Genomic DNA, 22,042 nt, shown 5'->3' with positions numbered 1-22,042 from the left:
GCAAAAACATTGATTGATCGACCCTTGCTGGTCCATGTAATTCTTTCATACAAATTAAATATTAAGTTTATTGTTACAGTCCTCTTTTCATAATTTAGAATATTTCAAACACACTGACTCGATTCAGAAGTAATCGAAACGCACACCAATAAAGAAATTGATAATTGTTTATTATGGCCAACCAAGATTTACATAAAAATTCAGGAGTTTATCACTCTTTCATTCAAAAAGCTTTACATTCAGAGTGTGGCAACATCAAAGGGAAAAATGATTTAAATAGTTTCTTTGAATTGAAAATTAACAGTTCAGTATGAACATCCCATCTATAGAATAGCAAACGAGACAACGCAGAGGTCGTTGCACCTCAAGAAAAAATTCCTGTTCGTCCCATCAAAAGATTTTGATGGTTTACTGGTTTCAGTTCACGATGGTCCAACATCATTTGATGGTCACCATCATTCAACATTCATGGTGTTTAATATGCTAAAAAACTTCAATCATTTCATGACGAAAAATGCTACTTTAATACTACGATGGTTTAATGGGAATTCTTGTTAGTTCAACAAGAATACAGCATCAAATTTTTTTATGTAGGCCCGTCACAAATCAGACCGAATTCCTACATTGGGGTGATGGTGGTTCAAGATCGTTCCAACATTTGATTTCTAAGGAACTAGGATGGAAATTTCTGATGGTTCAACACGATCAAAGCAAGTTGCTATTCTTATGTTAAGACCATCAAAAATAGGTCTGAATTTCTACAATGGGGTGATGGTTACTCAAAAAATGTAAAGGTTTATGATGGAATTATTAATGGTTACTAACAAGATTATGATGGCCCATCAAACACTTCGGAAGGGAAGGTTCACCATATTGGGAAGTTATACTAAAGAGCGTAGACTGCACAAAAATGTTTAGGACTATATGATTTTTCATTTCTCTACCACATGAGAAAATTATTTTTGGAAGGAGCAAAAGTTGATAGATACTACAGAGATGCCAACTTGCTCCGGACAGAAAATATATATTTTAACCCTTTGACGGTTATGAACGAGTTCAGCTCGCAATCGAATCATGCCTCATAATGCGCGCAAACGAGTTCCGCTCGGGAGCAAGATTTCGACCGTAATGGTTAGTAACGAGCACTACTCGGGTAGTGAAATTTTTCCCCAATGCGCGCTGACGAGCTGAGCTCGTTCGCCATTATTATTCTGCATTGACTATGTTAAAAACGAAAAGTACGTAAAAACTGTTATTTATGTACTACGAATACTTTAAGAAATTTTTAAAACGCGTGAGGCGAGCTATCTACCGCATCCAGAGATGCCAACCTGCTCCGCTTTGTAAAATAGTATTTCCTAGTGATAGCGAAAGTCCAGTTACTTCCAGTTTAGTATTTTTCCTTCTAAGTAATTTTTTCACCACTAAATATCAAAAACTATAAGTAACATATGAAATGCAACGTTAAAGCAACAATCTACTGGTTACTCAATTAAAAAGTAGGCGTAATTGTCCATCTTCAACGAAATTTACTACATAATTTGCTACCACTGTATTATAACAATTTCAGAAGACGGAGCTGTTGGCATCGCCAGAGAAGGGTGACATTTTTGGAAGAACGGAGGTGGAAAACAGATGCCATTTTCGACTACTGTTTGCACGTAATACTGCGCGAATTAATGAAACAAAAACTGCTCATTTCCCTGACCGTCAAAGGGTTATAAAGTGGTAGTTTATCAATCGTGATTCTTGGTTTAATAAATTCAATTTAGTAGATTTTTATCCACCACTATTTCTAAATAATTCATGGGCTTATATAATTCACCACTTTAGAGTAGTTATGTCATGCTGTACCTTTTAAAAAACAAAGAAAAATAGTCAAATATTTGCAAAATTTAGTTTGCAGTTAGTTTGTAATAAGTTTTTTTAATAATTTTGGCTTGTCCGGAGCAGTTGGCATCTCTGGATACTAGATATGTGTTTTTTAGTCATCATACTGGGAGGACAAGGTTTCAGTTTTGACAGAAATTTTGGAGAGTAGAACTCAAGTACAACAAAAAATGAATCTCTGATTTTATTAATCAACTTTATTTACATAAAAATAAGCATTTTGACAAAACTTAAATTATACAGGAATACAACATAGCATTTAGCGTTTCAAAAAGCAAATGATAAATGAAATAAACTTTAGGGCTGAATCTTCGGAATAATTAACATTGTTTAGCTTCCTTTACCTAACAATATCAACAAAAGGAAATCTTGATTATTTTATAGAAAAATATTTCTCTTGACAAACAAAATATCACAGTGGATGCGATTTTTGTCACACTTGTTAGTCATTTTTTTTTGGCACCCAGTTCCAGCATAGCATTTGTAAATGAATTACCATGAAAATTATTTAACTTCTCATTTTATGCGAATAGAATTAAAGAAAAATATTTTTAAAAAATATTTAGTGAAAAAAAAAGTTATATTTGAAATTTACTAACAAAAATCAATAATCTCAAGTGCAAAAACACAAATTCTTTTTTTTTTTTTTAAAGCAACCAAATTTGTTCATTTTATACGATTTACTTCATATTTGCTACAGAAACCTGCCAATTGAACATATTGAACAATATTCAATGCAGGGAAAAAAGCAGAAGTAGGAATTTAAAAAAATAAAAAAATTGAAATCAGAAAGAAAAAAATTTAAATTACAAAAATTAAAAATTAGTTAAAATCAATAACTTAATTATAATTTCTTTAACAAATTAACCACAATAGATTTCCTTTATACAATTAAATTGACTTTTAAAATTGAAAAAGTTTTAGATAAACAGAGAAAATTAATAGATAACTCCCACAAATTTCAAACAATTATTACTTTGTAATTTTATCAAGCAATTTAGTCATATAATCATTTCTGTTAATAAATATTACCAAGAGGTAGATAAAATCAAAAGTTAATGAAAAGCAAATTAAGTAAAATCAAGCCAACAAATTTCAAACTATTTTGCTTTTTTATGAAGCAACTTAGTCAAATAACGATTTCTGTTCATGAATATTACAAAGAGATAGAGAAAACTAAATATCAATACAAATGTAGTAAAAATTCCAAATCAAGTCAGCAAATTTCAAACAATTATTATTTTGCTACATTATAGAGCAATTTAGTCACATAATCATTTCTGTTCTTAAATATTACAAAGAGATATTAGAGGATAACAAATTCAGAAAGAAATCCACATCAAGACAAAATCAAAATACTCTTACTTTTTCCACTTAATCAAGCAATTCTGTAAAATAATTATCTGTCCACAAATCTTTCTTTTAAAAAGGTAGAAACGAACTAAAACTTTCGACACAAAAAATATAATGTCTGTAAATGAAACAAAATAGAAATGCACTCAAAATATTCTGTCTGAAATACTGTTTCAGACCTGATGAAAGATGAAATTTAATAACATGCATGCCACCCTACAGCCCATTTAGCACATATCACATTGGTCAGTACATGGTGCGTCGTCTTGTGGGACGCCCACGACGTGGAGATCCAGGCCAAGCAGCTTCTCCACCGCGTCCCCTGGAATAATGAGTTGCACTTAAAGCATATCTACCTCGTCGTGCTCTGGTTCTGCCTCTAACGGGCGTGGGGTGTAAACCTTGGCTAGGAGGACTCTGGGTAACATCACCTGAAGCTGCAGTTTCAGGACTGGTTGCTTCAGGTTCTTTGCTTAGTTTGCTCCAGACTATGGGTTTTCGTTGAAGACTAGGGGCCGATAAACCTGTTAAAAGAATAATAGCTACAGTAAACATTCATTAGAAAACAAAAGAGTCCTTAACATTGAAAAGTGCTAGCAAATGACAGCAATCTTCAAATATCTATGGAATCTAAGTTGTTATTTTTCAACATCCTCAAAAGTATAACAAAAATTTAGATGATAATTAAATATACATGAATTATAAAGAGAAAATGATAAACAGCCAGGGCTCGAAAAAGCTCAGAAATTTTACCCGTCCTCCTTTGAAACTAGCCCGTCGCTTCTAAAAATAATTTTCTCTTATTTATTGCAAACATTTATATAACTGCACAATGAATTAGTAGTTACTAGGATTACATTATACTGTAATAAAATATATGCTAGTTTACTAATAGTAACCTAGTATTTCATTTGTGAAATAATTTAAATGACAAAGGTCAAGTTATCTGGAATGCCAATTCATCCGGGGGGTACTGAGTTTTTTAAATGATGATGTTATGATAATTTATGACTTTTGCCAGTTCTACAATCAAGCCAATGATTTACAGAGGTTTCTGTAATTCTGAAAGGGGTTTTCCATTTAGGAAGATGTTCATAATTGCGTTTAACCCTTCTTGTCTATGACCAGTACGAAATGTGTTTTCTTGAAAAGTGACGTTACAAGCTGGGCGGTTCGTGATCAGAGGAATTGTTAATTCCTTCGTTAGAAGTGCACAGCACAGAGCAACTTTTTTTCTTGTTTACCGATTACGTGAGCGCATTTGGTCTGACGAAAGAATTAACGGGATTTCTAGATTGGAGGGTCATTTTAGAAGTTAGGCGCTAGACTCTTGTTAGATAACAAAAATTGAAAATGTATCACGAACATTAACGGAAAAATAGCCGTCCGCGCGGACGTCGGATTCGAGAAATTCATTGACCGCGGGGAATTTTTGACCGCCGAGCACGGGCGGAGTTTTTCGAGCCCTGTAAACAGCGGAAGAATCTTGTGCCTGTTTTTAGGTGAAATGGAATTTTTAAAAAATTATACTTATTACCAATTAAATTTTAATAGCACTAGAAAAATTTTACATAAAGTGCAAATGTTTGTAACCTCTATTTTCTCAAGAAATCTAATTCTCAATCGCTTTGTCCTTGTAAGCATTTAATACTTAATTTTTAAAAGAAACTTTATAGTATGATTTGCATTTACAAACAGTAAGACAATAAAAATTAGATATCCTTTATAAATAAAATTAAAAAAACGTCAGCACCAAATGCAACATATTCTAATAAAGTCCACTTTGTTATAGAAGGCCGTTCAAATATTACAGAAGCATATTCAGAGGTGATTGTGACACAAAGTGAAAGACCCTGAAAATTTCATGTGCAAAAACTCGACATCAATTTAAATAACATACATGTTTCGTATTTAACAAATTTTTTTAAACAAAATTTAAAATTAATTTACCTAATTGATGAATATCACACATTCATAGTTACTAATTTTAAAAAAATCTTAGTTTTTGCAAGTATCGCGATATTGGATTTTTAAAATCACGTGAATACGAATAGCGGTATTCGATTTTTAAACCACGTGAATAAAAATCGCAATGCGTAACTTAAATGACGTAAATCTATACTTGATATACAAATCGCGTGAGTAGGAATCGTGATAGTAGCGGATTCCGGCACAGTTTCAAATATTCAAAATGACGAAAATCTGCCAAACTAAAAGACTCGCGTGTATGTGAGCGTCTCGTTAGCGGGAATTAGCAAAAATTTTGTCAGATTATAAGTTTTTGATTAGCGAAAGTCCGAGAAACATCTCAGAAAAATCCGAGAACCATCTCAGAAAATTCTTATGTCCTGCTCTTAATTTTTAGACCCAGAAGGAAAATACGAAAAACCTGGAATTGTGGGATACCCCTGGAATACAATTACCCCTGCATATTTTTTAGCCATTCTGGACTCCTCTTCCTCTTTGGTAGCAAAAATGAGCAAATTGCAAACCCCCTCCATGCTTACTCAAGAAAGTTGCAATACCCTTTGGATTGAATTGAAATAAAAGATGTAACTTTGCAGAAAACAAAATTTATGTTTTCCATTTATTTTATAAAATTTTGAGTAGAATATTCTGCAGGAATCTTTTGTGTTTTCCTTCCATGGGTAAAACTTTAGATCTCTGAAGATGTTGGAAGTAATTGGACAGAGGAACAAGCTTGAACAAGATCATAAAATTTCACTTAAAGAACATGATATGTACAAAACCAGGATATTAAACTATCTTCCATTGCTGTCACTTTATTGCAATGGCAAAATTTAATTACTATTAAAAAGAAGAAAAAATCAGGAATATTCTTCATACGGGATATTCTACCATTTCATTCAGAATATTCTACTATTAAATTAACTTTGGAGTAAATAGTTCTCATCAGTAGAAGTTCGATGAACCATCCTAATCAGAGGTAATTTATACATGAAAATCTGAAACAAATAGTATGCAACTGCAGCAATGAACATGGAATATTAAACTTTATTTTCCATCTTTAACTTTATTTTTAGAGAAAATAAATATATAAAACCAAAAGTTAACACCAATACAAATATTACATAAAATATTACTTTTAGAAGACTGTTCACTGTCAGCAGAAGCAGATTCATCAGTCTTGGAGGTACCAGGACCTGTTTCTTCACGAGCTAATAATTAAACATAAAAAATTATTACTCAAAACATATCCCACAGCCCAAAGATACACAATATAAAATAAATCCACTGTAAAAACTGTGATGTAATACCTCTTTAAATTTGGTATTGATCAACTTCAAAATGTATGTGATTTAAAGTTAACACCGAATTGAGTGTTTATAAACACTTAAAGGGTTATTTAAATCTAAACACCCTTAAGCACCCCAAGGAATGCTTAAACTAAGTTCACACTCATTAACAAATTGTTTTTGTCACCGCATAAATCTACTTAGATTATGTTTGAAAATCCTTATATGGCAACGGTAGATTATTTACTTTTGAGTGCCAAGTGATGCAAAATTGTTGTCTTGCAGGCTGCCAAAAAAGTTTGTTGCAAAAGGCATGTATATTTTTAGGTGTGTAAAAAGACAATCATGTCAGAATTGATACATGGGTGATTCTTTTGAAACATGACAATTTTGACCAACAAATTTCTTCAAATTTAAAGTCTTCAAAATAATCTAAAATGTTTTTTGTATAGGTACTTCTTTAGTTACACTTATTAATAACTTACAGACAGCAGTGTAGTTCATTGACATTTGCTCGCCAAAAAAAATAAAATAAAATAGAAATTCACCAAATCTTGAATGCCAGGAAAATGACATATTAGCTTAGAAGTTTAAAAAACAGTCATTTTAAGTTAATAGTAAGTAACTACTCAACTTAAGCCTTTATGTTAGATGGACCATAAATTGCTTAAATGAATTCTTTTTATCCACTGTTAGAAAGAATCAAAATTTTTTTTGTTGCAGATACGTACAGAATAAAATTGTGTATAATAATCAATCATTAAATAAATAAATAACTTTGATTACATCCAAGCACATTACAATCATAACATAAACTTGGTATTAGGTTAATATTTGCTTTCCCTCCAAAATTATTTTAAACTAAGTTTTTGTAAATAATACCCCCTGCGTATATTCTAGAAATGTTTACACCAGTTGAGATAAACAGGGGTGATTGTGAGCCCAAGTCAAAATTCCGAAAAATTTCTTGAGTTAAAAAAAAAGTTTAAATTGAAAAATTAGAAAAAAAATTCAAACATGTTTTTTTCCCCTTTTCTCAATATTTCTTAGTTTACTTAAAATATTTTTTAAATTTTACACATACCTATATCATTTTCACATACCTACGATGACCTGGAGAAGTAATTAAAATTTACAAATATGTCTTTCTTTCTTGAGTTTATGATTATAACAATTATTTACTGATAAAAAATGAATATTAATCATGAATATAAGCTTATAAAGTATATCTCTGGCTCTTCCTTACAAACAAATAAAATAAACTGTGTATTTAAGTTCCACCTTTGAAAATTTGATTTCCGGAAACTTCTGTGATCAATGATTGTTCAAAACGTCTGAACCTTCGATCTGCGGATCACTGTTAGCAAAAAATCCGGAAAACCGGATTTTTTCTGGAGCACAATCTGCCCTGGATACAAAAAAATTAGATATTGAAAAATTTATGGGAAGTTTTGAAGCTAGTTATTACTGGAAGCATTGTCTGGGACATGCCAGAAACATGAAATTTTGAAGTTCAATTAAATTTTTTAACTATACAAAACAGTCAATGCTAGTGCAAAGTAATTTTAAAATGCTAACAGCAATGCTATTTATAAATTTTTTTTAAAAAAAAGTTCTTTTAGTATTAAAGTATTAGATCTTGGAGCAAGGGACAGTGAATTGTCATATTTCGTGAGAATCACCCATATATCTGCTGATTGTATTAAATGATTTTAAAATATTTATTTTTTATTTACTTATGGTTGATTTATAATCTAGTTTTATTTTAAGAGCTGATTAGATATATTCCATATAAAAAAAATTTTCGCTCTAAATTATATCATTAAAATAGCGCCACAGATTCTTAAGCTTATTATGTTGTTATTATTATTATTATGAATTTTAGTTTTAATAAACACCAAATATAGTGATAACTATTTTACACCAAAAAAAGCTTAATCTGGCGTTCATGGTGGTTTAGTACACTTTTTTTAAGTTATTATAAAGAGTTGCTGAAAAAAATACCTTCAGATGTTTCAGGTTGATCTGATGCTGATACATTTGATTCTTTTTCGTCTAGTTTCGATGAAGATTCACCTTTAATAACTGATGGATCAACAAACACTGAATCTGAGGCATCACTGAAAAAACGTAATACATTTCAAACAAATGAAACTGCTTAAATTTAAACATTAGTTATTACAAATCAAAATAGATTCATTCTAAATATATGCAAAAGTGATTTAATTTCTTAAAGTAATAAATAAAAAAATGCTTTTTGTATATTTTGGTTGAAAAGGAAACTGCAAACATATTTGTTTACCATATGCCATTTTGCTGAAAATACACATTTTAGCTTGGGAACTTTACATATTTTTATCAACACACAATAAGATGTAATGAGAAGACATTGTAATTGGCTTCAGTCATTCTCTCACTCACACAAGAAATCTTACAACTTGGCAACTCAGGAAAAATTGAGACAAACAGGGTTCCCAAACAATTTCAGAAAAAAATAATTCCTTAACTGTTCCAGGTATACTCAATAAATTTAAATGAAAATACGTACCATATTTTATCTATACCAAGCAATTTTTTTTTATCAGAAAACGCCAAATATTAGATTTTGTTAGAAAAAACATAGAATAGAATGAAAACATGGAAAAGTTCCACTAAAAAGTGAAGTTTCATAAAATAATTTAACTCAAATCTCAGTAACTGATTATTGTTACTGACAATTCTAAGATTGCTTATTTACCAAGTATATTATTTTCCAAATTATTTTGTAAAAAAATTGCAACTTCCCCTGACTATTTTCAGCTTTTTAGAGTTAAAATAAAAGTCCTTGAACAATTCCAGGTTTTTCCTGGACAAAAGCCTACTCTACATTCCCAAAGTTTCTAGGCTCCACATTAGGAAGCAAGGTATCCAAGAATTTACGACAAATTTAGCAACTTTTCTCCCATAAAAATGGTATGTAATCAGGGTTCTCACTCAATTTTAGAAAAAAAAATTGCCTGACTTTTCCAGGTTCATCAGGTAAATTTCAATGAAAATCCAGATCCAATTTTATTGACGCCATGCCATTTTTCATCAGAAAACTTTGATATTTACATTTGTAATGCCAAGTATTAGATTTTGTGGGTGAAAAAATATCATTGAATGAAGATGGAAACATGTCAATTTAACTGAAATGTGAAATTTTTACAACAAATAACTGTAATAGATGTTCGAATTATTTAACTCTAATCTCAATAATTGATGACAGTTACTGACAACTCTAAGACTATTTATTTTCCAGATATAAGAATTTTCCGAGTTATTTTGTAAAAAATGCAACGTTCCTTGGTTTCACTTCCGGGTTTTCCCTGATCTCACTGACTCGTTGATAATGGACCATTTTGGAAAAAATTAGAAAAAATTATGGAAAAAATTAACGAAGCAAATTGAAATTTACTGGAATACTTATCAACGTTTTACTTATTTACTTAAAAAGCTAATATAGCCTGATAATTATTTATGATTTGTGCTTTTAATAAAGACCATTTGTTTCAGAACATTTCAAAAAATTAAAAATAATGCAAACACTGACAGAAAGAAAAAAACTCACGATTTCTGAACATTTTGACAATCTGCTGATAGTTCTTCAGCAGTTTCAATCTTGATGGTTGGAACAATTATTTCAGGGACACTTACAGATGCAGCAACTGATTCTAGACTTGCAGTGACGTCAGGGACAATTACTTCTGCTAAAGTCAAATTAAAATAAATTTACTAAGCGAATTCAACACACTTAATGTCATACATATCTTAAAATGAACTTTACTATGAATGGTACATACAACAAAATGAAAAACTAACAAAGAAAAGAATTTAGTCCTGATAATTTCCATCTGAAGTTATTTTTTAACTTGCTCAATATATAATTTTTCTGCAAATTGCATTATACATAGTAAAGTTAGTATATTTTTAATATTTGAATTATTTTTTATTTAAAAATTATTATTAATTATTTAAATTTGCCTTATTTATTGAGGATTAAGTTAGCTCCTGCATTTTGTAGTTGTTATAGGTGTTATGTAACAGTACTGCGCAAATTAACATTAATTATCTCTTATCGGCAATTAAAGTTCTTTTATTTTATTTTTCATGGAAACTAAAGATATGCCAAATTTTAAAATCTATATACATTTATCTATATATGCAGCTGTAATGTTCTTTAATATCATATCTATTTAGTTTTAAATTATGTTTAAAAAAATAGTGTTCACTTATTTTTAAACTGATATTAAAAATATAAATATACCTTTTTTTTTTATTTCTAAGCCGTTAAATTAGTCATTTTTGCATTTACTTTTTTTCTCTTTGCTTGCAAAATATATGTACTAAATGATTGGCATAATGTACAGATTGTAATTTCTATTTATTTTTCTAAAAAGAATCCTTAAAATGGAGCCAAAAGCTTATATTTTATATCCATGCTATTTTTTTTTTTTTTTTTTTTTTTTTTTTAAAANTTTTTTTTTTTTTTTTTGTTCTTAATAAAAGAAAAAAAAAAAATATAAACAAAAATAAATCTCCAACAGTTAATTTTGATAATAGAGATAAAATTCTGAAGGAAAAGCATATAAACTAAAAATTTAAAAGAACATGTTTGAAAAAACAATTAAGAAAGTGATTTTGGTGTAGAAAATTTATCAACTAATTATTATTTTAAATGATGCTCTATGAAATGGGAAATATCAAATTTAATAACAATATAAAAATAAATTATCACAAGATCTTTCTCTTTTAATAAATTTAGAAAGGTTTAACTATTTGGAAAATGTTGACCGTATCTATCTTGGAATTATAGAATGCAAGAAAATCATTCACTATCTAACATTATATTTCTAAATCAAAATAAAGCTATTAAAATAAACATGTAAGACTAAGATAGCAAAACTGCCTATAGAAACTTCACTGTTATTAACAAAATATTACAAAAATCAAATTGTGAATGATCTTTCAATAAGTCACATTAAAAAATTCTAAATAGCCAGTTGCTGATATTAACCTTAATAATTCCTATGGATTTTAAAATAATTATGATTAGTGTTTTTATACATTTTGAAAAGGGCATAACAGAACATTTTTGGTAGAGTGGCTATTTTTCAATATCTGCAGATACGCACCAAAAATATGGGAAATTTATTATTAAAAAAAAGTTAAAGAGAGGGTAGTGAAAGAAATCGTGGATAACATTAAAAAAAATTTTCAAGCCAAACTCAAATAGATAATGGGTATAATGGTACAGTCAGAGCCGGATTATACCTTTCGTAGGCCCTAGACACAGAGCCGGATTATACCTTTTGTAGGCCCTAGGCATAGCCGTTTTTGGGCCCTTCCCTCTTTTCAAAATATATGCTAAAATTTTCTTGCATATTTTTTTTTTTACATTTTTATTAATATGGATTTTAATTTACAAATTTGTTTATCGAACTTTATCTGCAATACCGACAAGTGTAATGCATAAAGTAAGAGAAAAAAGAAAGGTACTCCTAACTTTAAAGAGAAAAAAAAATGGTAGAAATATAACATTTAAAAGAATAAAAAAATTTACAAGTTTAGACAAGAAAAACAAGTTTAAAAAATACAAAATTCTCATATTTATTTTTTAAAAATAATTACAATTCCTAAATTAACTTATATAAACAAAACCAATGATTAAATAACTCAATATATTTCATACCTAATTAAACGGGGGAGGGGGAAAACAATAAAATAAAAGGAAAACTTATTAATCTAAATCAAAACACTTGAAAATTATCGAACCGAAACGATAGTTAAAAAAGGCACTAGCATAAATATTATAACCCGGAACAAGGCAAGATCAACGGAATTTTAAAAAAAAAAAAACCTAGTGATAAAATTTATGAATAAAAAGAATTTATTCAGTGCGAAATTTATCGTGAAAAGAAAAAAAAATNTCTTCATAATTTTGTGCAAAATACACTTGTTGTTTTTAAAGCTAAATTATTTTTGTCAACAAATTTTTTTCTCCCAAGTTTTTCGTAGGCCCCTGAATTTTGTAGGCCCTAGGCACGTGCCTAGTGTGCCTATAGGTTAATCCAGCCCTGGGTACAATACAAGGATTTTTCTTTAAAAAAGCACTTAAGAGTGTAGATTTATACATTAAATGGGTTATATTTTAGCAACAAAAACCATCAATTATTTTAAAGGAGTTAACAATGTTGCCTTAAATTTACAAACTCACCAGGAGGTGAAACTTGCAGTGGTGTTGATGGAACTGTCCTTCCTCCCTCATCAAATTGAGATAAATCCATCCTAGTATCATCAACACCTAAACCTGATTATATAAGGAAAAAACAATAAATTTGCATTAGTTTTTAAAATACAAGTTTATTTTCTAGTTAATAATATGCTATTTACATAATTATTATGAATTTGTTAGTAAATCATGACTTTTAGGTCAAATTTTGGCATACTGTCAGAGCCATTTATGAAAATGGTACAAAAAGCTCAATGTGAAGAAAAGCCACAGTTTTATATAAATGAAAAAACTGATCTAATTTCTCAATATTTAAAAAAATTACTTAAATTTTACATTATCTAAGCTCATAAAAATTTGCTAAAATTTATACAATTTATTTATTGATTCTAATAATTTTAACCTAGGGAAAAAATCTTGAGAAATTAATAATTTTTTAAAAGTATAATAATTTTCAAAATTTTTGAACTATTTGTCCCTTTTAAAGCCCAGATAATTCTTTACAGATCTAGTTAAATATCTAGTTAAAATTATAGCTTTGCCTCCAATGTTATGCATTTACACAATGACAATTTCATTTGATGAAAGAGCTTTGAAAAATACTGCTCTGCACAATTGTTATGCTCACAAATTACACAGCAATTTTTTAATTAAAATAAGAATATTTTCAGAATACATACTTAATATAAAACATTAGAAACATTTATACAGTTGTCTCTTTAGTAAATTGAGTACTCTGATATGAAATGTATTTCTAATTTTATTTTTTGTTTAATATCTTTTTAGGATATTAAACAGTTGGGTCAAAAAAATAAAAATGCATGATGAAATTACAATTTTATTCTAATATAAACTACACTTTTTTGTAAATTTTTTCTCAATTATTTTAAAAAATTTTCATTAAATTTATAAATTTGTTATTCATAAAAAAAATTTATAAATAAGTGGTTGCTCTGAAGTCACAGAGGCTCTCTAGAACAGTGGTTACCAACTGGCGGACAATTTTCGTAAAAATTCTATATGGGTCTTAAATACTTTTAAGTTTTATATCTTAACAATTTGATATCTGTTGCACATTAATTGTTTAAAACATAAGTGCACATTAAAGTCATTGTAGCCAGAATTTCTTAATATGCAATTAAATATTTTTAAAAATCTACTTCTTATTTTAATTAGTAATTCAATACTTTTGTTTTGTACAACTTGATAAAAATCTGACAGTAATATTTAATGTTCCTTCAAACATAAAAGAGTCCTATATAAAATTTTGATGAAATTGCAGCCCGCCATTTGACTGGTGCTTTTAATCGTGGCCCCTGGCCCCATGTAAGTTGGAAACCCCTGCTCTAGAAGTTAGAAAAAAAGTTTGCATCAATGTAAATGGCACTCAATTAACAAATAATTATAATCCCACAAAATTTATTAATTAAAACAGTGCAGATTAAATGAACAAAATTAACCACTCATTATAATGTTACATTGTGAGTATATCCATATCTTTATAGGGCAGTTATTAACCCTAGAAAATATACAAAATAAAAATATATGACAGTGCCTAAGCATCATTATAGGTTTTGAGCCATGAAGGTACTAAAATAAGAACCAATAAAAGTTTTAGTCTCCGAAATTAGAATAATGTTTCACCTCTATTTTAATTAACCATTGAAAACAATTCATAATGCTATTTTTTTTCTTTTTGTAAGAATAAAAATCTCAAATTTATACACATAAAAAAAAAATAGTACCGTGCACATAATCAGCTCTAAATAATTGAGAAAAAAATATATATTACCGTCTTGACTAGCAAGTTGAGATAGACCTTGTTGAGTAGGAGAGCTTTCAGAACTACTGAACGAAAACCTAACTTGAGGAACATGAGGAGAGCTGCAATTTAAAGGTTACATTCTCATTATTTTCTTAATAACAAAAACCACAATTAAGAGAAATTTAATGACAGCAATCATACAGTTTTCAACATTTAATAATCACCCAAGAAAAGTAGCAGAAAGGGAAACAAATTTTTACAATCTTCTAAAAAACAATGAAAGGTAACAAGCTTTATTATTTTCAAAAATAAATATAATATTAATATTTTTTGGAAAAATTTAAAACTAAAAAATAATAAATTGATGTACGCTTTTATCTCTCATTTCAAGTGCTTACTAGATAATGAAGAAAAGCCATTAATACAAACAACGGCAAGCTATAAGTAAAAGAAATTGATTTTTCAAAATCAGAGAAAATTAATCACATATATATTATTTGTTTTAAATCTCAGGTTTCTTTTAAGAGTAATTTATGGATATTACTTATATACAGTAGAACGAAAATTATTTGAATGCCTATTTACCGATTTGTCCAATTATCTGGATCGGTCAAAGACCATGAGTTTTTTTACACCTTCTCCAAAAAATATTGTTCTCATCACAAAAATACTTCTTAATTTAAAAATCATCTGAAAGTGGTCGAAAAATTGTTTCCTTAGTCCCTTGTAACCTTGCGTTTGCCCCGCCCAGTTTCAATGCGAGTGGCAAATAAATTCTAATAAAATAAGTTTATAATAAAATTTTAAACATGGCATTTGCNTTTAGATTTTAACCTTCGTAGGCCATTCACTTGGCGTTTTGTTGTTGCCGATGTTAAACAGCCAATTATTGGTGTCGATTTTCTGAGACATTTCGATTTATTAGTTGATGTAAAAAATAGCCGATTAATCGATAATCTAACTAAACTAACATCACGTGGAAAGATTGCTAATATTGATTTTCCAAGTAGTTTAACTATTCACTTAGGAGACTCAAAATTTGATAGGGTATTGTCCCGCTTTCCGGAATTGACAAACCCATCTCATGCAAATCCTACGCCTACTCCTTCGACCGTTTACCATTTTTTAGAAACTACAGGACCGCCTGTATTTTCAAAGTCAAGGCGTTTATCGCCCGAAATTATGAAAGCGACCAGGGAAGAATTTGATTTTCTTTTAACTCAAGGGATTATAAGACCATCAAAAAGCCCTTGGGCTAGCCCACTACACGTAGTTAGGAAGTCGAATGGTAATTGGCGTCCCTGCGGAGATTACCGAAAACTTAATTCCATAACAGTTCCTGACAGATACCCAGTTCCACATATTCAGGACTGCACTATTTTACGGTAAGAAGATTTTTTCAACTGTCGATCTCACGAGAGCGTATCATCAAATTCCGGTGAATCCTCCGGATATTCCCAAAACAGCAGTCACCACTCCATTCGGACTATTCGAATACGTTTACATGCCTTTCGGTTTAAATACGTTTACATGCCTTTCGGTCAATTTACCAAAGAGTTAAAATAAAAGTCCCTGAACAATTCCAGGTTTTTCCTGGACAAAAGCCTTTTCTACATTCCCAAAGTTTCTAGGCTCCACATTAGGAAGTTAAGATATCCAAGAATTTACGACAAATTTAGCAACTTTTCTCCCATAAAAATGGTACGTAATCAGGGTTCTCACTCAATTTTAGAAAAAAAAATTGCCTGATTTTTCCAGGTACATCAGGTAAATTTCAATGAAAATCCAGATCATATTTTATCGATACCATGCCGTTTTTCATCAAAAAACTTTGATATTTTAATTTGTAATGCCAAGTATTAGATTTTGTGGAGAAAAAATATCATTGAATGAGGATGGAAACATGTCAATTTAACTGAAAAGTGAAATTTTTACAACAAATAACTGTAATAGATGTTAGAATTATTTAACTCTTATCTCAATAATTGATGACAGTTACTGACAACTCTAAGACTAGTTATTTTCCAGATATAAGAATTTTCCGAGTAATTTTGTAAAAAATGCAACGTTCCTGGTTTCACTTCCAGGTTTTCCCTGATCTCACTGACTCGTGGATAATGGACCATTTTTGTTTCATGCATAAATCAACAACCCTATGTTTTTATAAAAATCACTTAATTTTATCTAAAGGAGAGAAAAAATGATCAAATTTGTAGTATTATATATTAATTTTTAAATGTTTTTTTCATATTGTTTCAAACACAAATAAAGTTGATGTAGTGTTTGAAGGCACACAAGTCATGTGGCTAAGCTCAAAATTAGAGAGCTAGTAACTGTATCCATTACAAAAACAAAGCAAGAAAAAAAAATTAACAAGGCAAATTGAAATTTACTGGAATATGCATCAGCGTTTCATTTATTTACTTAAAAAGCTAACATAGCCTGGTAATTATTTATGATTTGTACTTTTAATAAAGACTATTTGCTTCAGAGCATTTTAAAAAATTAAAAATAATGCAAACACTGACAGAAAGAAAAAAAGAAAAACTTACGATTTCTGAACATTTTGAGCATCTGCTGATAGTTCTTCAGCAGTTTCAATCTTGATGGTTGGAACAATTATTTCAGGGACACTTACAGATGCAGCAACTGATTCTAGACTTGCAGTGACATCAGGAACAATTACTTCTGCTAAAGTCAAATAAAAATCAATTTACTAAATGAATTCAACACATTTAACATAATATGTGTCTTAAAATGGACTTAACTATTAATGGTACATACCACAAAATAAAAAATGAACAAAGAAAAGAATTTAGTCCCGATAATTTCCATATGAAGTTTATTTCTTAAATTACTCATTTTCTCTTTGCTTGTAAAATATATGTACTAAATAATTGGCATAATGTACTGTTTGTAATTTCTATTTATTTTTTTTAAAAGGATCCTTAAAATGAAGCCAAAAGTTTATTTTTTATATCCATGCCATATTTTTATTCTTAATAAAAGAAAATTCATAAACACAAATAAATCTCCAACAGCTAATTTTGATAATAGAGATGAAATTGTAAAGGAAATTAAGCATATGAACTAATACATTTAAAAGAACATGCTTGAAAAACAATTAAGAAAGCGATTTTGGTGTAGAAAATTTATCAAATTTAATTACAATATAAAAATAAATTATCACAAGATTTTTTATCTTTCTCCTTTAATTAATTTAGAAATGCATTAACTATTTGTAAAATGTTGACCGTATCTATCTTGGAATTATAGAATGCAAGAAAATCAATATCTAACATTATATTACGAAATAAAAATAAAGCTATTAAAATAAACACGTATCATTAAGATAGCAAAACTGCCCATAGAAACTTAATTGTTATTGACACAAAATATTACAAAAATCAAACGGCGAATGATCTTCCAATAAGTCGCATTAAAAAAATTCTAAATAGTCAGTCCTGATATCAAACTTAATAATTCCTACGGATTTTAAAATGATTATGATTTACTTATTTATTTATTTTTTTGGTATACATTTTGAAAAGGGCATAACAGAAAATTTTTGGCACAGTGACTATTTTTCAATATCTACAGATACACAACAAAAATATGGGAAATTTATTTTTAAAAAAAAAGTTAAAGAGAGGGTAGTAGAAGAAACCGTGGATAAAAAAAAAATTCAAGCCAAACTCAAATAGATAATGGGCTTCATGGTACAGTACAAGGATTTTTCTTTAAAAAAGCACTTGTGTGTGTAGATTTATATATTGAATGAGTTATATTTTCAAGGGTAATTGTGAGCCCAACTCAAAAATCCTAAAAATTTCTGGAGTGAAATCATTAATGATGCATTTCAAAAAATTAATATCTTTACAAATTTAAATCATTGATATTTCAAAACATGAAATTCTAAATAAATTATATGCAGCATAATTTAAATGAATAATTATGAACAAGAAAATTCTCTTCATTTGTAAATATTTCTACCAGAAGAAATATTTACAAATGAAGAGAGATGTCAAGCATAAATTCTAGTTCCAATATTTGTAAATAAAATATACAAGAATTCTTATACATAAATGAGATCGATGATTTCCTGAAACTTCTGTATCGCGGTTAGAAAATCCGGATTTTTCCGGAGCACAATCACCACTGTATTTTAGTGACAAAAACTATCAATTGTCTTAAAGGAGTTACTATGTTGCCTTAAATTTACAACTCACCAGGAGGTGAAACTTGCAGGGGTGTTGAAGGAACTGTTCTTCCTCCCTCATCAAATTGAGATAAATCCATTCTAGTATCATCAACACCTAAACCTGATTATATTAGGAAAAAGGAATAAATTTGTATTAGTTTTTAAAATACAAGTTTATTTTCTAGCCAATAATATGCTATTTATATAATTATTATGAATTTGTTAGTAAATCATGACTGTTAGGTTAATTTTTGCATACTTAAAAAAAATTACTCAAATGTTACATCATCATAAAAATTTGCCTAATCAGCTTATAAAAATTTGCCAAAATTTATTCAATTTATTTATTGATTCTAATAATTTTAATCTAGGGAAAAAAAAACTTTACAAATTTATAATTTTTTAAAAGTATAATAACTTTTAAAATATTTAAACTATTTGTCCGTTCTAAAGCTCAGATAATTCTTTACAGTAAGATTATATATGATATAGTTAAAATTATAGCTTTGCCTCCAATGTTATGCATTTAAACAATGACAATTTCATTTGACGAAAGAGCTTTGAAAAACACTGTTAAGTGATTAATATTTCAAATGAAATAGTAGAAATAACTATTTATATTAAAAAGCTTGAAATAAGATAAACATGAATGAAAAATAAGAAAATTTTAAATAAGCCCATAAAATACAAATTTGTCAATAAATTTTGTTGTTATAAGAAATATTAATAAAGTCTGAATAGGAGTATATATAAAAAATATAGTATATATAATAAAGTAATGAATAGGAATATATATTAACAGTTATCTATTGTGAACAGAATATTATAGCAGTTGCAACAAACTCAGTTCTCTGTATTATTGTCTGTCAATTAGAAATATGCAAGGCTCAGTACATCAGAAGAAAACAAATAACTTTTATTCAACAACGTAGGTATTAATCTAGTCATTAGAAGCGAAATACACATAATGTAGTCAGTTACTACAGTCAACAGCTGACCAGAACAGAACAGTAGCCACAAGTGCAGTAAGTAGAAAGAAATTATAAACGCTTTTAGTATCCTGTGTCTACTCCACGCTTTAACAGTTCCATGGACAACATTCAATCCCGATGAAGGTTTTGGCTTACACAGAAATGATGTGGCGACAGCTGTGCTTAGTACAAGCTGCAAAGCAACTGCGTGGATACAGTATGTAAAGCAGATGAGTTGAACGAGTCAGCAAGCAAGCGTGTAGGTAAACAGGGAGAAAGCATCGACCACCCATTAGTGCTTATCCAATGAAGCTAATTGCTAAACATAAACTTAAAATACTAAAGAAAATAACAATACGCAAATATATCTTACTTACTAAAATTATTGCAGAGAGATTTATGCTAATTCCCTACTGCTGGCATAAATTGCAACCACTCCCCCTACAATCTTTAAGCAACTACTAAAGACAGGGTTCCCACTAATTTCAGAAGAAAAAAAATTCTCCAACTTTTCCAGATATACCAGGCAAATTTCAATGAAAATTTAGACCATATTTTCATCAGAAAACTTTTTTTTGTTTGCTTGTAATGCAAAATATTAGATATTTTGTGTAAAAAGATATTGAATGAGGAAGGGAACATTTCAGTTTGACTAAAATGTGAAATTTTTATAACAAATAATGGACATATTTATAACAGATCTTAGAATTATTTGATTCGAATCTCAATAACTGATTACTGTTACTGATAATTTTAAGACTGGTTATTTTCCAGGTATGATATAGGAATATTTCAGGGTTTTTTTTAAAAAAATTGCTACTTTCCCTGATTTTTAGAGTCAAAATAAAATTCCCTGACAATTCTAGGTTTTCCCTGTTCTCCCTGACCCGTGGGTATCCTGTATTTTGAATGTATATTTGAAATGTATTTTTAATTTCATACTTGAATACCTTTTTTAGGATATTAAAGAGTTGGGTAAAAAAATTAAAATGCTGTGATGAAATTACAATTTTATTCCAATATGAATTACACTTTTTTGTAAAATTTTTTTCATTATTTTAAAAAAATTTCATTCAATTTATACATTTGTCTTTGATTAAAAAAAAAGTGGTTGCTCTGAAATTAAGGAGAAAACTAAAAAGTTTGCATCGATGCAAATGGCACGTAATTGGTAAATAAGTCAAATGAAGAAAATTAACAAGTCATTATAATTTACAGTTTCAGTGTATACATTATAGAGCAGCTATTAACCCTAAAAATATACAAAATAAAAATATATGATGGTGCCCAAGCATCATTATAGGTGTTGAGACATGGAGGTTCTAAAATAAGAACCAATATAAGTTCAGTCTCCAAAATAAGAATAATGTTTCATCTCTACATTAATCAACCATTGAAAAAAATTCATAATACTTTTTTTTTTAATTTTTTGGTAAGAATAAAAAGCTCAAATTTATATATATATATATAAAAACAATGAAGTTAATAGTACCATGCTCATAATACAGTTCTAAATAATTGAGGAAAAAATATTACCGTCTTGACTAGCAAGTTGAGATAGACCTTGTTGAGTAGGAGAGCTTTCAGAACTACTGAACGAAAACCTAACTTGAGGAACATGAGGAGAGCTGCAATTTAAAGGTAACATTCTCGTTATTTTCTTAATAATAAAAACTATAATTAAGAGAGATTTAATGACAGCAATCATACAGTTTTCAACATTTAATAATCACCCACAGAAAAGTGGAAAAAAAACTAATACACAAATAAGAAAAGGGAGGTAGCAGAAAGGGAAACAAATTTTTACAAACTTTAAAAAACAATTTAAAGTGACAAGCTTTATCATTTTTAAAAATAAATATAATATTAATACATTTTAGAAAAATTTAGAATTAAAAAAAATAAATAAATGGATGCAGATAGCTAAAAACTTTTATCTCTCATTTCAAGTGCTTACTGGGTTATGAAGAAAAGCCATTAATACAAACAATGGCAAGCTATAAATTGATTTTTAAAAAATCAGTAAGAAAATTAATCACTTATATACTATGTTTTAAATCTCAGGTTTTTTTTAGAGTAATTTTTGGATATTACTTATATACAGTAGAGCGCAAATTATTTGAACGCCTAATTACCGATTTGTCCAATTATCTTCATCGTTCAAAGACCATGTGTTCTTCACACCTTCTCCAAAAAATATTGTTTTCATCATGAAAATGCTTTTAAATTTAAAAATCACCTGAAAGCGGTCGAAAAGTTGTTTCCCTAGTTCCTTGTGACCTTAAATAGGACATTGCGTTGGCCCAGCAAAGTTTTAATGTGAGTGGCAAATAAATTCTAATAATATAAGTTTAC

At 28.9% G+C, this 22,042-nt stretch overlaps 1 protein-coding gene across 2 annotated transcripts in view; it reads right to left on the bottom strand.

Moving 5' to 3' along the window:
* Nucleotides 1-2,072: 2,072 nt before the first annotated feature.
* Nucleotides 2,073-22,042, bottom strand: part of LOC107438068 (nucleoprotein TPR) — a 98,599-nt gene continuing 78,629 nt past the window's right edge. The window contains exons 49-54 of one of the 2 annotated variants that reach the window (XM_043052385.2): nucleotides 21,224-21,315; nucleotides 18,745-18,837; nucleotides 17,068-17,206; nucleotides 8,505-8,620; nucleotides 6,348-6,422; nucleotides 2,073-3,767 (exon numbers count right to left, since the gene is read on the bottom strand). In XM_043052385.2, coding sequence (XP_042908319.1) covers nucleotides 3,490-3,767; nucleotides 6,348-6,422; nucleotides 8,505-8,620; nucleotides 17,068-17,206; nucleotides 18,745-18,837; nucleotides 21,224-21,315 — 793 coding nt within the window. In that variant the 3' untranslated portion in view covers nucleotides 2,073-3,489. The remainder of the gene's footprint in view (nucleotides 3,768-6,347; nucleotides 6,423-8,504; nucleotides 8,621-17,067; nucleotides 17,207-18,744; nucleotides 18,838-21,223; nucleotides 21,316-22,042) is intronic. The other variant, XM_043052386.2, reaches the window with a different exon arrangement.

Source organism: Parasteatoda tepidariorum, chromosome 9, assembly GCF_043381705.1.
Source record: "Parasteatoda tepidariorum isolate YZ-2023 chromosome 9, CAS_Ptep_4.0, whole genome shotgun sequence".
Lineage (NCBI taxonomy): Eukaryota > Metazoa > Arthropoda > Arachnida > Araneae > Theridiidae > Parasteatoda > Parasteatoda tepidariorum.
Note: the sequence above shows the minus strand (reverse complement) of the source record. Positions and strands in the feature narration are given on the sequence as shown.